The 12,381-nt window shown below is 29.0% G+C and overlaps 2 protein-coding genes and 1 long non-coding RNA gene across 7 annotated transcripts; 2 read left to right on the top strand and 1 right to left on the bottom strand.

The window, feature by feature from the left end:
* LOC110263636 (eukaryotic translation initiation factor 5-like) lies at window positions 279-4,296 on the top strand. Of its 5 annotated transcripts, XM_021105274.1 has the most exons (4): window positions 279-488; window positions 543-561; window positions 3,160-3,222; window positions 3,937-4,239. In XM_021105274.1, the coding sequence occupies exons 3-4, from the start codon at window positions 3,214-3,216 to the stop codon at window positions 4,222-4,224; spliced, it is 297 nt and encodes a 98-aa protein (XP_020960933.1). In that variant the 5' UTR covers window positions 279-488; window positions 543-561; window positions 3,160-3,213; the 3' UTR covers window positions 4,225-4,239. The 5 variants fall into 5 exon arrangements, 1 of the variants encoding a protein (XP_020960933.1); XR_002349515.1 differs by lacking the exons at window positions 279-488; window positions 543-561 and adding an exon at window positions 3,489-3,692 and having other exon boundaries at window positions 3,154-3,222; window positions 3,937-4,223; XR_002349514.1 differs by lacking the exons at window positions 279-488; window positions 543-561 and adding an exon at window positions 3,485-3,692 and having other exon boundaries at window positions 3,154-3,222; window positions 3,937-4,223.
* Window positions 4,416-5,517, top strand: LOC110263637. Its single transcript, XR_002349517.1, has 2 exons — window positions 4,416-4,573; window positions 4,666-5,517. It is a non-coding gene; the product is annotated as an uncharacterized LOC110263637 (long non-coding RNA).
* LOC107605554 lies at window positions 6,904-10,003 on the bottom strand. Its single transcript, XM_016307469.2, has 7 exons — window positions 9,856-10,003; window positions 9,515-9,660; window positions 8,717-8,815; window positions 7,798-8,012; window positions 7,555-7,618; window positions 7,384-7,482; window positions 6,904-7,194 (listed from the first exon to the last, which is right to left on the bottom strand). The coding sequence occupies exons 2-7, from the start codon at window positions 9,650-9,652 to the stop codon at window positions 7,024-7,026; spliced, it is 786 nt and encodes a 261-aa protein (XP_016162955.1). The 5' UTR covers window positions 9,653-9,660; window positions 9,856-10,003; the 3' UTR covers window positions 6,904-7,023.

Below are 12,381 nucleotides of genomic sequence, written 5' to 3'. Positions count from 1 at the left end.
GCTAAAAAAATCGTTTAAAAACCGTCGAACCAGCCGAAAACCAATCGGTTGGACTGGACCGATAATCGGCCGATTCGAATAAAACAATGCCGTTTATTATTAAAATAATTAAAAGTATTTTTAATTGATAATTGATAAGTAATTTAATAATGCATTAAATATTGATTAGATATAATTATAATGAAGATATGTTCCTAAATTAGTAATCTTATAGGATGGACAAAACTAACCCTGTAAAAGATTCTACCTGTTATTATATAATATAAGCTAAAACCCTAATTTCCTACCCGATCATCACTTTTCCGATAATCAGTTCCAAAGCGGTTTCCGTCTTTTCTCTCGCATCAATCGTCGTTCGCATCAATCGACTTTCTATATTTTCTTCGACTGTGGAAAAGATATAGAATCAAAGGGCCACGTTCAGCTTACCTGCGATTGAAAAGAGAGAATCGCAATCTCAAAGAACGGATCCGCGACCTCCGGGGAGAGGAAACGACAGAGACAGACGGAGAAAGCAATGGTAGCAGGGAAGAGAGAGCGACGGAAACTGAAGGAGAAGAGGCATAGTCTACAATGCTCCAAAAGGTGATCGGGTCAATGTTAGTGTGTAGGGGATTAGCTTTTTTTTTTCGATCAATTCTGTAAAAATGTGGATTTTTTTTGTTGTTTTTCAACAAAAAATTTAAATAAATAAAAATATAATTCTTTCATCCTTTTCTCTCCCTCTTCTTCAATTTTTGTTCCATTTTTAGTGACTGTTTTTAATTTTTGATCTTCTTCTTCGGTCTTCTTCTTTTTTACTGATGCCTCGTTCCCTCTGTTAGTTTGTTATTCTGTTTTAGTGTGACTGTTTTCTAATTGCTCAATGGCTCGATTGCTCTGTTAATTTACTGATGGCTCTGTTAGTTTGTTACTCTGGTTTACTAGTTGCTGATGTCTTTTTCACATATGAATAAGCTATTTATTATTTCTAATAAGCTTAATTTAAACTTGATAAACTAGATATAATAAAAATATTAATATTAACATGTATTATGATCCAATTTGAATAAATAATTTAAACAAATTTTTTTAGAAAAAATTTAAAGTACAAGGACTCTTATTGATAATAGCTTATATACAAAATATTTTGTGTTTGAATTTTTAGTTATAGAAATATGTATTTTAAAGTTGTAGTATTTGAATAAATAAATAAAAAAATACAATTTTTTTTACAAGAAAATAGATATTAAAATAACGATAATAATAAATGCTTGCCACTTTTATAAATTTGTTGGCAAAGAACATAAAAAAAGAAATCAAACAAACATTTCGTACACGAAGAGATACATAAAAGTTGGAGAGATATTACAAAATAAGAAAATGACTCTACAATTGTTACAAGTGAATAAGGGTGTTTTTGTATGTGGTGTTCTTGTATTGTGCATGATATGGTAGGTGAAAATAAAAAACAAAAATAAAATGTGTGTCCATGTATATTTTGTTGGATTTTTTATTTATATAAATTAAATAATTATATTAATTACCGATTTGCGTAATTTGTAGCGTTTTTACGAAAATGCTTACATGTCATATTTCGTTTATATAGTAAACGAATTGAATTTACACGTATTTTGTTCACACTGTAAACCACATGTATACGTGTAAATTCAATTCGTTTACTGTGTAAACGAAACACATGGTTTACTGTGTAAACAAAATATAATAGGACAAATTTGCAACAGCTATAAAAAGGGTGTGCAACTACAACCCATTATATTCTTCACAACAAGTTCACCACCTCTGTCTAAACCTTCTCCAAACCAATCATAATGTCTACTAGTGTATATTTGGTTGTGTGTATCCCAATTAACGGAGCCATGTTTGAGTGTGAGAATTCGGTGCTCCTCGATCAAGGTGGGAGTAAAGAGATTGGGAGGATAGGGTATAAGATGTCAGTTCCAATAGGAAATGGAGTATTTTGATTTCGTCTGTTTTGGCTGCGTGACAACGATCATGTGCGACTGATGTTTGACGTTCATGGTAAAATCAAGTGTGAACAAGTGATAGAATTTTTCGCAGAGGTTGGTGACGTGAGTGGTAGTGGATCTGAGCAGTCCAATTTTGTGCAGGATGATCAGCCCCTCGCACTACCGTCTATCTATGTTGTTCATTCGATTTATGAGATGGACATTGACGACGAAGAATCCGACGAAGATTATGTTACTAATAGCAACGATAGCGATTTCTCACAAGATGATGACGAAGAGGAACTTTTTTTCGAGACTCCAATGCAGACAAAATACACCTAAATTTAACATTTTAATAATACGATAAAAATTTAGTTACTGTAACTCTTTTAAATCACGTACACACATACAAAAGGTATAAAAGTACTCAGCAGTTGCAAAAGTTAGAAAAAATATCCATTGCCTTAAAATTAATTTTGTCCATTGGTTAAAAGACATTAAAATTTTATCCTTTTTTTTATTTTTTTAAATGAATCAATTAGAAATTAGCAAGCTTTTGCTCTTTTCATCAACGTTGAGTTATTCTCTTTGTTATGAAACTTGATTACTTAAAAAGATTGGATCTTTCCTATCTTTATTTTGTAGAGACTGATTGGTTTGATTGAAAATATTTTCAACGAAAACTTTTTTAAAATTATAGAACAAAGTGAAAAATTCTATTAAAATATTTTCAACTCAAAATACAATACTTTTTTATCTTAGAATAAACGTTGAATCTCTCCTGTTCTTTTCTTTACATTTTTTTCTTAAGAATTAAGATACATTCACTGCTGTACTTTCATGCAGCCAGGCTTGATTTTTGTATTTTTGGCCTATATAATTAAGAAACAATATGAAATTTTAATTAAAATTAAATATATATTTGTTAAGTTTTTTTTATTTTATTTTAGAGTAAAGTATCGTTTTTGTCCTCAACGTTTGGGATATTTGTGTCCCTAACGTTTAAATCGTGCTATTTATTTCCCTAACGTTTGTAAGAGTAATTTAATGTTATCCTGCCGTCAATTATTTATTTAATTTTTGTAAGAGTGGTTCAATGTTTCCTAAATTTTTTTGTTCAAATTTTATTCATTTATTTTTCGGTTTGATGCGATTTTGCTATTTATTCATTATTTATTTAATTTTGCCATTTTTCTGCCCCTATGAACAGTGGCACAAGAAGGGTATGCCAACAATGGAAATGCTACTGGGGATTTAAATTCCGATGATAGAGGTAAGTGGTTTATGTTTCCATGTGATTGTGATGTTAATTTTTTGCATGTGGATACAATACGGGAAATGATTATGGGAAAATGCATAACTGCAATTACTGTAATAGCATGACGCTAATTTAAGTCATTTGAGCATTCTTTTTTGTTTTTGTCCGGGCGGAAAAGAGAAGAGCTTGTTAGTGTGTCATATTTGGTTTTTTTACTGTATAGAACATTTTAGTGTTTTGGAATGTTTCATAATGTGCTAGATGCTTAATGCTGTAGGCAGATTTTAGTGTTTTGTAGTTGTTGGTTTTGCTTGTTTTGGAATGCTGAATGCTGGTTTTGCTGAAATGTTTTGGGTGAAGCTTTTTTTGTTACTCTGTTTTGGACTTTTGGTCTGTTCCACTGCCTCAGCCCCACCGTCGTGCTCCTTGTCCCGCTCTGTGCTCTGTCTTGAAGGATCTAGTTCATTCCTTAATTGATTGAGCAGGTAAGTACATTCATCTTCCCCCTTGACTAAGCCTGGTCGAGTTGGATTTTTCACAACGATACTACAATCTCTGCTCTCTTTAAAAGTTTATTATTATTTTTTTTTAACTGTAATTGTTGTTTTAAACTTTTAATTGGTTAGTTAATCTATAAATTTTTATCTTGCTTCTTCAATTGTTGTTTTACTGTGATTTAAGATTGTTAATGATCTTGAATATTGATCCTGATATGCTCTGATATGCAAGGGTTCTGAGAATGGTGACACTGTGAACTATGCAACTGTGGTCAGGGAAGTGAAAGCATATTTGAAGAAAGGTGTTGCAGCAAAGGAATTGCAGTCACATATTGCTGCATTTCCTGTATCTGCTCAGGAGAAGATGAATGCACTTCTTGAAGGATTATTTGATGGCGTAGAAAAAGCCTTTGGAAAAGAAGCTATCAAGAGGAAGAATCACCTTGCTGCTGCAGTTGCTGGAGATGACGAGGGATCGCAGCTGTTATTGCTCAATGCTGTGATGGCAATAGATGGATGAGATGAAATTCAGAACAGTTTCATGTATGCGAACTAAGTTTCAGATGAAAAACTTATTAGGGCCTGGCTTCGTAATAAATATCATGTATTAGGATTAAAAATACATTTTTTCCCCAAAAAAAGGGAACTAAACTAAGAAAATACTATTAGGGTTCATTGATTCATGCATGTACATTGTCTGCATCTTGTCTTAACTGCTCATGCTTCTCTTTTTCAGCCAATTGTCAGCCTCGCCTTTGCTGGAAAGTCTGAGTATCTCTTGTTTGTTTCGCATGGTTTAAAACCACAACTGTCTGTTTGGAGTATGTCAAAGTTAGCTATGGCTTGGTCATACCGGCTTCAAATAGAAGGTTTTCTTTTAGACTTATTATTTTTACCTCCAATAATGTTAATGTGCATCCTAATGATTTTGTTATGTCTCTTGTAACTTCATTTTCTGCAGTGTATCATAAATATTTTTTTCATCAAGAGACATAACACTGATGTAGAAAATAAATTCTACATGCCTTATTATTACTTGTCCATATTTTAAATGTATCGGTACGTATGAATTTATTATCGTATCGTAGCAAACACCTTTAATTTTCTGTCTTTGTAGAAGAGTTTTGTATAGATAATCATTTATGTTTTGTCATACTAACAGAGAGAGGGGGGAAGAGATAATCCTATATGTCTTGGATTAATTTTATGTGCTTAATTAGAACACATTTTGGCAAACTATATTAGGGAAATTAACCATTTTTCAATCTGATATCATATTTGCAACCTGTCCTTGCCACAACTATCATCCAAAAATCTAGATAATAAAAAGGAACAACCCAGTTGTTTATAAAGTAAAATACTATAGCTCAATAAATAATGCACAAGAACAAGAATAAATTCAAAATGAATATTTTAATATTATACAACAATTGTACCAAATACATTGCTCTAAAAATAATTCTACAAAGGGATGTCAATTCCCTGGCAAATTGCCAAGGGAAGAGAACCTATCTGCCTAATTTGCCTATGGAATAAAAATATACACATTATATTATGGCATATGCATTCATGATCTTGTGCCCTATATCAATCATATTGGATATTCCAATTGGCCAAAGCAATTAGGTCCTTCCTTCATCCCTTGTAACTTCTTTTTCTTACAATGATCCAACCCTATAAATGCATCATTTATAATTCTTGCATCTATTTGCATCATTACAATAATCTACTAATATGCCCCATTTTGTATTTACAAAGAGGGATCAGGAAATTAATAGTAATGGCTAGCATAAAAGATATGATCATGTAAAACACTAATAATAGATTAATCTTCATTAGTGCATTATCTTATGAATTATGCACTAAAACCCATGTCATTTTCCACGTAAGCCTTATATTACATAGAAAAACAACACAAATAAAAATGAATGAATGAATAAAGAAATAATAATAAATTATACCAATTTTTCTCAAATTTACACTACAAATAATATTTTTTCTACTTATGAAAATATATATTAACATTGTTTTTCGATGTTTAAGTTCGGTTATATTTCATATTCTTATGGGTAGTAAAAGAAAAATATTAGACAATAAATTTAATTTTAATACACTAATACTACAAAAAATTTTATGCAATTATTCAATTAAATTAATGTATTTTGGATAATTTTACTAATGTGTAATGTATAATTAGCTATAGTTTAAAAATGACGTAGTCTCTCCATATTCATCTAAAATGTCACGGGTTCGAGTCTCTCTATCCTTGGTTAAAAAAAAAAAACTCAAAAATAAATTTTACACAATTAGAGTTTGTGTCTAACCAACCTTGAGAACAAATAAGTGAATTCCATGCTTTTATCATTTTGTATAATCTAATGACCTTTCAAGTGAATGTTGAACAAACATCTCTCACTAAATGCAAAAAATCCTTAGCCATTACAAGAAGATTATTAATTAATAATTTAGTATCTTTTTTTTATACATAAAAGTTAGTTCTATTATAAATTATCATCAAATTATATAATAATATTGCATTTTTTTGTAAGCCGCCGGTAGAATTTGGATGTTTGTGGGTTAAAAACGGATAGAGGATTAGGATATTCTCAACGCGCGAGTAGGATTAAGAAAGTAGGATTAAGATTGGCTCCAAAACCTACCCTACCCTATCCTACCCATTGTCACTCTTATAACACATTCACACACACTATAACAGACATATAGATATGCTATTTGTACTTGGCCGCCTCTGCAAATTCAATTCTTCTATGTACGTCTATGTACAGAATCATGATTGACACACTATTTCTAGAGACTCATACTACCATTATTATGTTGTTTGTAGGTTCAAATTAATTAAACCCAAAACATAAACTCTCTTTACTAAGCAGGAAAAGAATTAGAGACGCACAAAATTTACAGCATCAAAGACATTACTGCCGGAACCAAGAAGGAAGTTAGGCTTCGTTGAATTATTCCTATGTGAACTATTCTCAGCCGGCCAATATATTACCAATTTACTTTTACTTTGTTGATTGAAATCGACAAAGTTTGTCGATTAGGAGGTAGTTTTTAAAGCAATTTGGAATTTATGTTTATTAGAGAATGCAATGCAATTAGATTGATATTTTATCTAGCCGTACTATTTGAACTTGGAAACTCTAAGAAAATAAATGGTCATCACTTAGAAAAGTTATTGAGAAACAAGACACTTAAAATATACCAAAAAAACATGTTCATTATTGTCTGTTAAATCTATAATCAATTTAAATATAAAAATAGCAAGAGCATTATTCATAAAACAGTGTATTTTGATAGATTAATCCATGGCATCTGAAGATATATCAGTGTATATATCAGTGTCAGTATCAGTGGAACTAAAGCTGCTGGTATCGCTAGATACTTCATCGGATCCCTCATTCGGAGTGATGGGAATCCATTTGCGAAATTCCTCAATAAGATCGGGATGGCCCCGCAAAAGTGTAGCAACCTGCATGTATAAACTTAAGTACAGTTAACTTCATGTGAAGTTTGATACGTGAGAGTCGTTAAATGATTTGACAAGTTTAACTATATTGTCATCTAATAACGCTCGGCTATTAACTTTACATTAAGTTGACTGTACTTGAATTTTCACCAATAATCACAATACAATAGGAATAAGGGACACATCACTAACGTCCGAACTTAGTTGGATGATAGACTTTCTTCCATCTTTGTACTTGTCCACCTTATTTCTTAGCGACTCGCAAATCTCCATATCGCACTTAAACCGATCCTATATGCATCATCAACACACAAATGTTATTTATACAATTCAATTAAACACAGGATTTGACTTCGGAGTTACCTTGATCTTTTTCCAAATTTTCCAAACTTTATAGGGGTCTGTACATCCACCAAGCTTAGTCGACCTTCATTAATAAGAAAATATTTTATAAAGTATTACGAGCAATATATATTGGATAATTTTATACACTATAAATAAAAAAGAGGTATATGACTATGACGTGACTAATTAAAACAAAACTAAGACATCACTAACTCCTTACTACTTGAATGATGTTTAAAGAAAAAAAAAATAGAGAATAACCTTTTCAACCAGTCCCAATCTTCAGTATCACTATCCGTATCAGTATCCGTATCCGTAGATACTTCATCATCGCCCTCATCCTGTAGATCACGGTTCTCCAAATGTGTTGCTGCCAAGTGGTGGGAGAGTAACGTGCATGAATCTTGACGAGTACGGGGAATCCATTTGTTAAACTGGTCAATAAGATCTGGATGGCCCCGCATAAGTATAGCAGCCTACATTCGAAAAAATATTATTTGTTCACCAAATATTTTTTATTTTTTATTTTTTTTATTTTACCAAAGATAGGAGACTCGAACCCGCAACTTTTTAATTGAGTATGGAGAGACTATGCCATTTGAGCTATTACTCATTGGCAAAATTTGGAAAGATAGGAGACTTGAACCCGCAACCTCTTAATTGAGTATGGGGAGTCTATGTCATTTGAGTTATTACTCATTGGCCACCAAATATTTTTTATATTCATATAAAAATACAATTATTAATTAATTATATGTTTAAATTAATATCTTGCAACTTTAAATTTCAATTATTCATGCAAAATACAACAAAATAAACGAATTATGATCATATAATTAACAAAGAGTATATCATTTTTAACTTGATAAAAGATATTTAAGATGAACCGGTTAGTAATAATTCTTTTTTATAAGTAGTAGAACATGTTTTAATAAAAACAGTTTAATTTAATTTAATTTAATTAATTTAAATATAATAAATTTATACCAAAATTCGATGGATTCAACCGATTTTTCCACTCCAGAAAAAATGAATTAAGGTATATAGTTTTTTTGGGAGATAATAGTTTTTTTATGATTTATTTGGAAAATTTTCCTTCCCATAACAATAATGTATGTATGCATTGTTGAAACCAAACAATCAAGACAGAAACAATAAGAACAATAGAGACATCACTAACATCTGAACTCAGTTGGGTGATAGACTTTCTTCCAGTCATGTACTTTACTACTTTGTTTAGAAGCGAGCTGTAAATATCCAAATTGTATTTGAATCGGGCCTGCAAGAATGATGAATAAACCCCAATTGAAATTAATTAGAAAAAAAAATCTATATTCTGTCGACTTTACATAGATGGATATATTTAAATTATAAAACTTTTAAACTTTAACATTTGGATAGGATATAATTCAATGTTTGAAAAAATTAATTATAAGAAATATCATTAAAGATATATTTGTCTCTTTATAGAAAGATTTGGTTCTTTTTTTTAAATATTATAAAAAGATTTGGTCCTTCTTAATAATTTTAATATTAAAGATCCTTTTTAATAATTAAATCTTCCTAACGGTCCTTTATAATAATTTTTCCAAAAATGAATTCAAATCGATGTAGTACATATGCAATTTAAAATAAGAGTTAAACCGATATGATTCAAATAGTAACAGATTATATTGCCATTTATACAAACTAGAGTGCAAAATATTATCTTATCTTATTGGGAGTGCAATATCTTGTTTGCAAATATACGTTTAAAGTTAGAAACTTATCAAGTGAGCAAACGAGATAACAATGTGAAAAAATATTAGATTTATTTTATTTATATAAAAAAATTTCCAATTTAAATATATGAAGACATAAAACAACCATAAATATCTAATTTCTAAATAAAAATAATCATATATTAAATGAATTCAAATACTATGAAGGAGGTGACCGGGATTTTGGTTTAGGGTTTAGGATTTTGATATTTAGTTACCTTGATGTTTTTCAAAAGTTTAAGGCGTTGTATAACCGCATCAAGCTTGCTTTTGTTGCATGGACGTTTATTGGATTTAAATCTGGGTTTAAATCTTGGCCGTACTACACCCGGACATGGTGCACGTTCCTTCTTCATTATTAACCCTATTGAAAAAAATTAAAAATTATCACATGATTAAAAGAAATAGAAACAAACCTGTAACGAAACAACTCACTAAGCCAAATTAAAAGCAACTATATCCTATTGTTACATGAATCGGAAAAAACTGATGAAGTGCAAGAATTCAGTTTTAACAAGGGGGATTCAAGGAAACAAAGAAGGAAAGAAAAAACTCATACTTGAGTTATCGGTAGAAATTCTGGCTTAGCTTTTTCCGATTGTGAAAAGATGCTATTTAATAGTATTTATAGTCCTCCTTTAGCAATGAAACTTTTGAGAGGAGAGAACTTTCTATAAACACTCGAAACAAAATTCTTCTTTGAACTTTCTAACAACAAATAAATTGAACAAAAAAAATAAAAAGAATATATCAACGCTAAAAGAATATATTCTTTCAGTGTTTCCTTTTTTTTCTTTTTCTTTTTCTTTTGAACTTTCTATATTTTTTCACAAATATACCTCCTTAACAATATTCTATATCTATATCAAGTATTTTAAATTATACTTCTCATTAATAAATTTATATTGTTAGTTTATCCTTTAATATGAATTATTTTTTACGATATATCTATGTTACTAGACTCTTAGTATTCTTTGAATGTACCCTTAAATTATCAAATTACATTATTTTCATCTTAATAATGAATTTTTTACTCACAATAACACCGGAGTTGGTTCAAGTAATATACCAAACGATCCAAATATGGATAGGAATCCTATATTTATATTTATTTAATTTGAATTATTTCTACAATATCTCTATGTTACTGTACTCTACCGAATGTACTCTTAAATTCTCAGCCTACATTATTTTCATGTTAAGAATAAATTTTTTAAATATTTAGATACTCATAATAAAAGCGAAACTGATTCAAGTAATAGACCGAATGGTAATAAATATGGGTAGGATTCCTGTATATTTATCTATAATCTATAACAATATATAATGCCAAAACATAGAGGTTTGGTGTCCAATTTTCTATTTCCTATTTTAACCCTACTAACATAATTCAAAAATATTATACAGTTACTTAATTTACTAACAGTTACAAAAACAACTTCTATTCAATTCTTTACTCCCACAATCTCTTTTTTTTTATTTTGGTCTGATTTTTCTTTATCTTATGAACTCTTCTCTGTACCGCACAATTATTTAAGTGAGTTTTTTTTGACATCTTAAACTAGGTAAAGACGATGTCAAAAGATTTATTTTCGTGGCCATATATGAAATAAAAAAAATAATTATAAGCCAACAAGTGTCGGTGATAAATAATTTTTTGTATAGATCTTATTATATTCGGAGGTCTTCATTTAAATTATGTTTTGTTTAATTCTATATTGGTCTTTGTTTGTATAGTGTTATTTTAAGTATATCTGTGAGTACTGTACTCTGATGGTCTGTCCAGTAGTTTAGCCTCATTCTAATTATTCTATTAGAATTTTTTTTAATCATAAAAAATATATCTTTTTTATTTTTTTTTTATAATTTCATCTATTTTACTGGTTTTTTATTTTTTTACCTTCAACGCTATCGATTTCATCACATCCATCGTTACAAATTTTATTTAGTTTTATTGCAGTTATTATGTTTACGTATAACTTCTACCTATATTTTTTTTTCCTCTTTAATTTACTTATCTAATTAATATTTTCATGGTTCTTTTACTTTTTTTTTTAATTTGTTCTCAATATTTCATGTACAAAAGATAGTGTTCTATCTTTATATTTCATGTACAAAAGATAGTGTTCTATCTTTTTCTCTTACTAAGGAAGAACTAATTTTTTTTCATATTATATGTATTTTTTTAAATATGCCTGTATCTATCAATGATGAATTGAAAAAGCCTAATATTTTGTTAAATTTAAGGATTTTTAAATTACTTCATATGTGATAATATTATTTTTTTTATTTTTAAATTATTAATTATACAGAATATCATATTTAAAATTTGAGTACATGAATATTTATTTTTAAATTAAACTAAAATAAATGAATTATATTACAAAAATATAATTTATTTTGACTTTTATAATATCATTTGTTTGGCATATGGCACTGGTTATTTGATTAACATATAAAAGATGTAACATATAAATAGTGATAATTAATTACGGTGGGTGAAGAGACGGTGGAAGGAGAAGAAAAAAACGAGAAAGAACAAAGTAATATAATAACAGCGATTAGACAATGATAGGTATGTGTATAGAGAATAATAATAAGAGAAAGAATAGTGTTTGATATAGTAAGGGGATATAATAAAAATTATAAGTTAATAATTTAGAAAAATAATGAAATTAAAAATATTTAAAAAAGTTAAATATAAAATTAAAAAAGAAAAATAAAATATTTAAAAAATTAAAAAAATTTTAAAAATTAAATATAAAATTAAATGCTTTATGTCTTACTTTTTTTAGCGAAACTTCAACAACTCATAAAAGTTAACGGAATAGATGGTTATAAATCAAAGTGATAGACAAGATTAAAATTTGCGATAATAATACTTGGTGATAATTAATTACGGATGGTCGGGTGAAGAGAAGATGGAAGGAAAAAGAAAAAACGAGAAAGGAGAACAATGACATACAGGTATGTGTATAGAAAATAATAGCAAGAGAAAGAATAGTGTTTGATATAGTAAGGGATATAATAAAAATATAAATTAATAATTTTAAAAAAATAATAAAATTAAAGATAATTAAAAATT

The sequence above is a fragment of the Arachis ipaensis genome, chromosome B06, assembly GCF_000816755.2.
Source record: "Arachis ipaensis cultivar K30076 chromosome B06, Araip1.1, whole genome shotgun sequence".
Taxonomy (NCBI): domain Eukaryota; kingdom Viridiplantae; phylum Streptophyta; class Magnoliopsida; order Fabales; family Fabaceae; genus Arachis; species Arachis ipaensis.
Note: the sequence above shows the minus strand (reverse complement) of the source record. Positions and strands in the feature narration are given on the sequence as shown.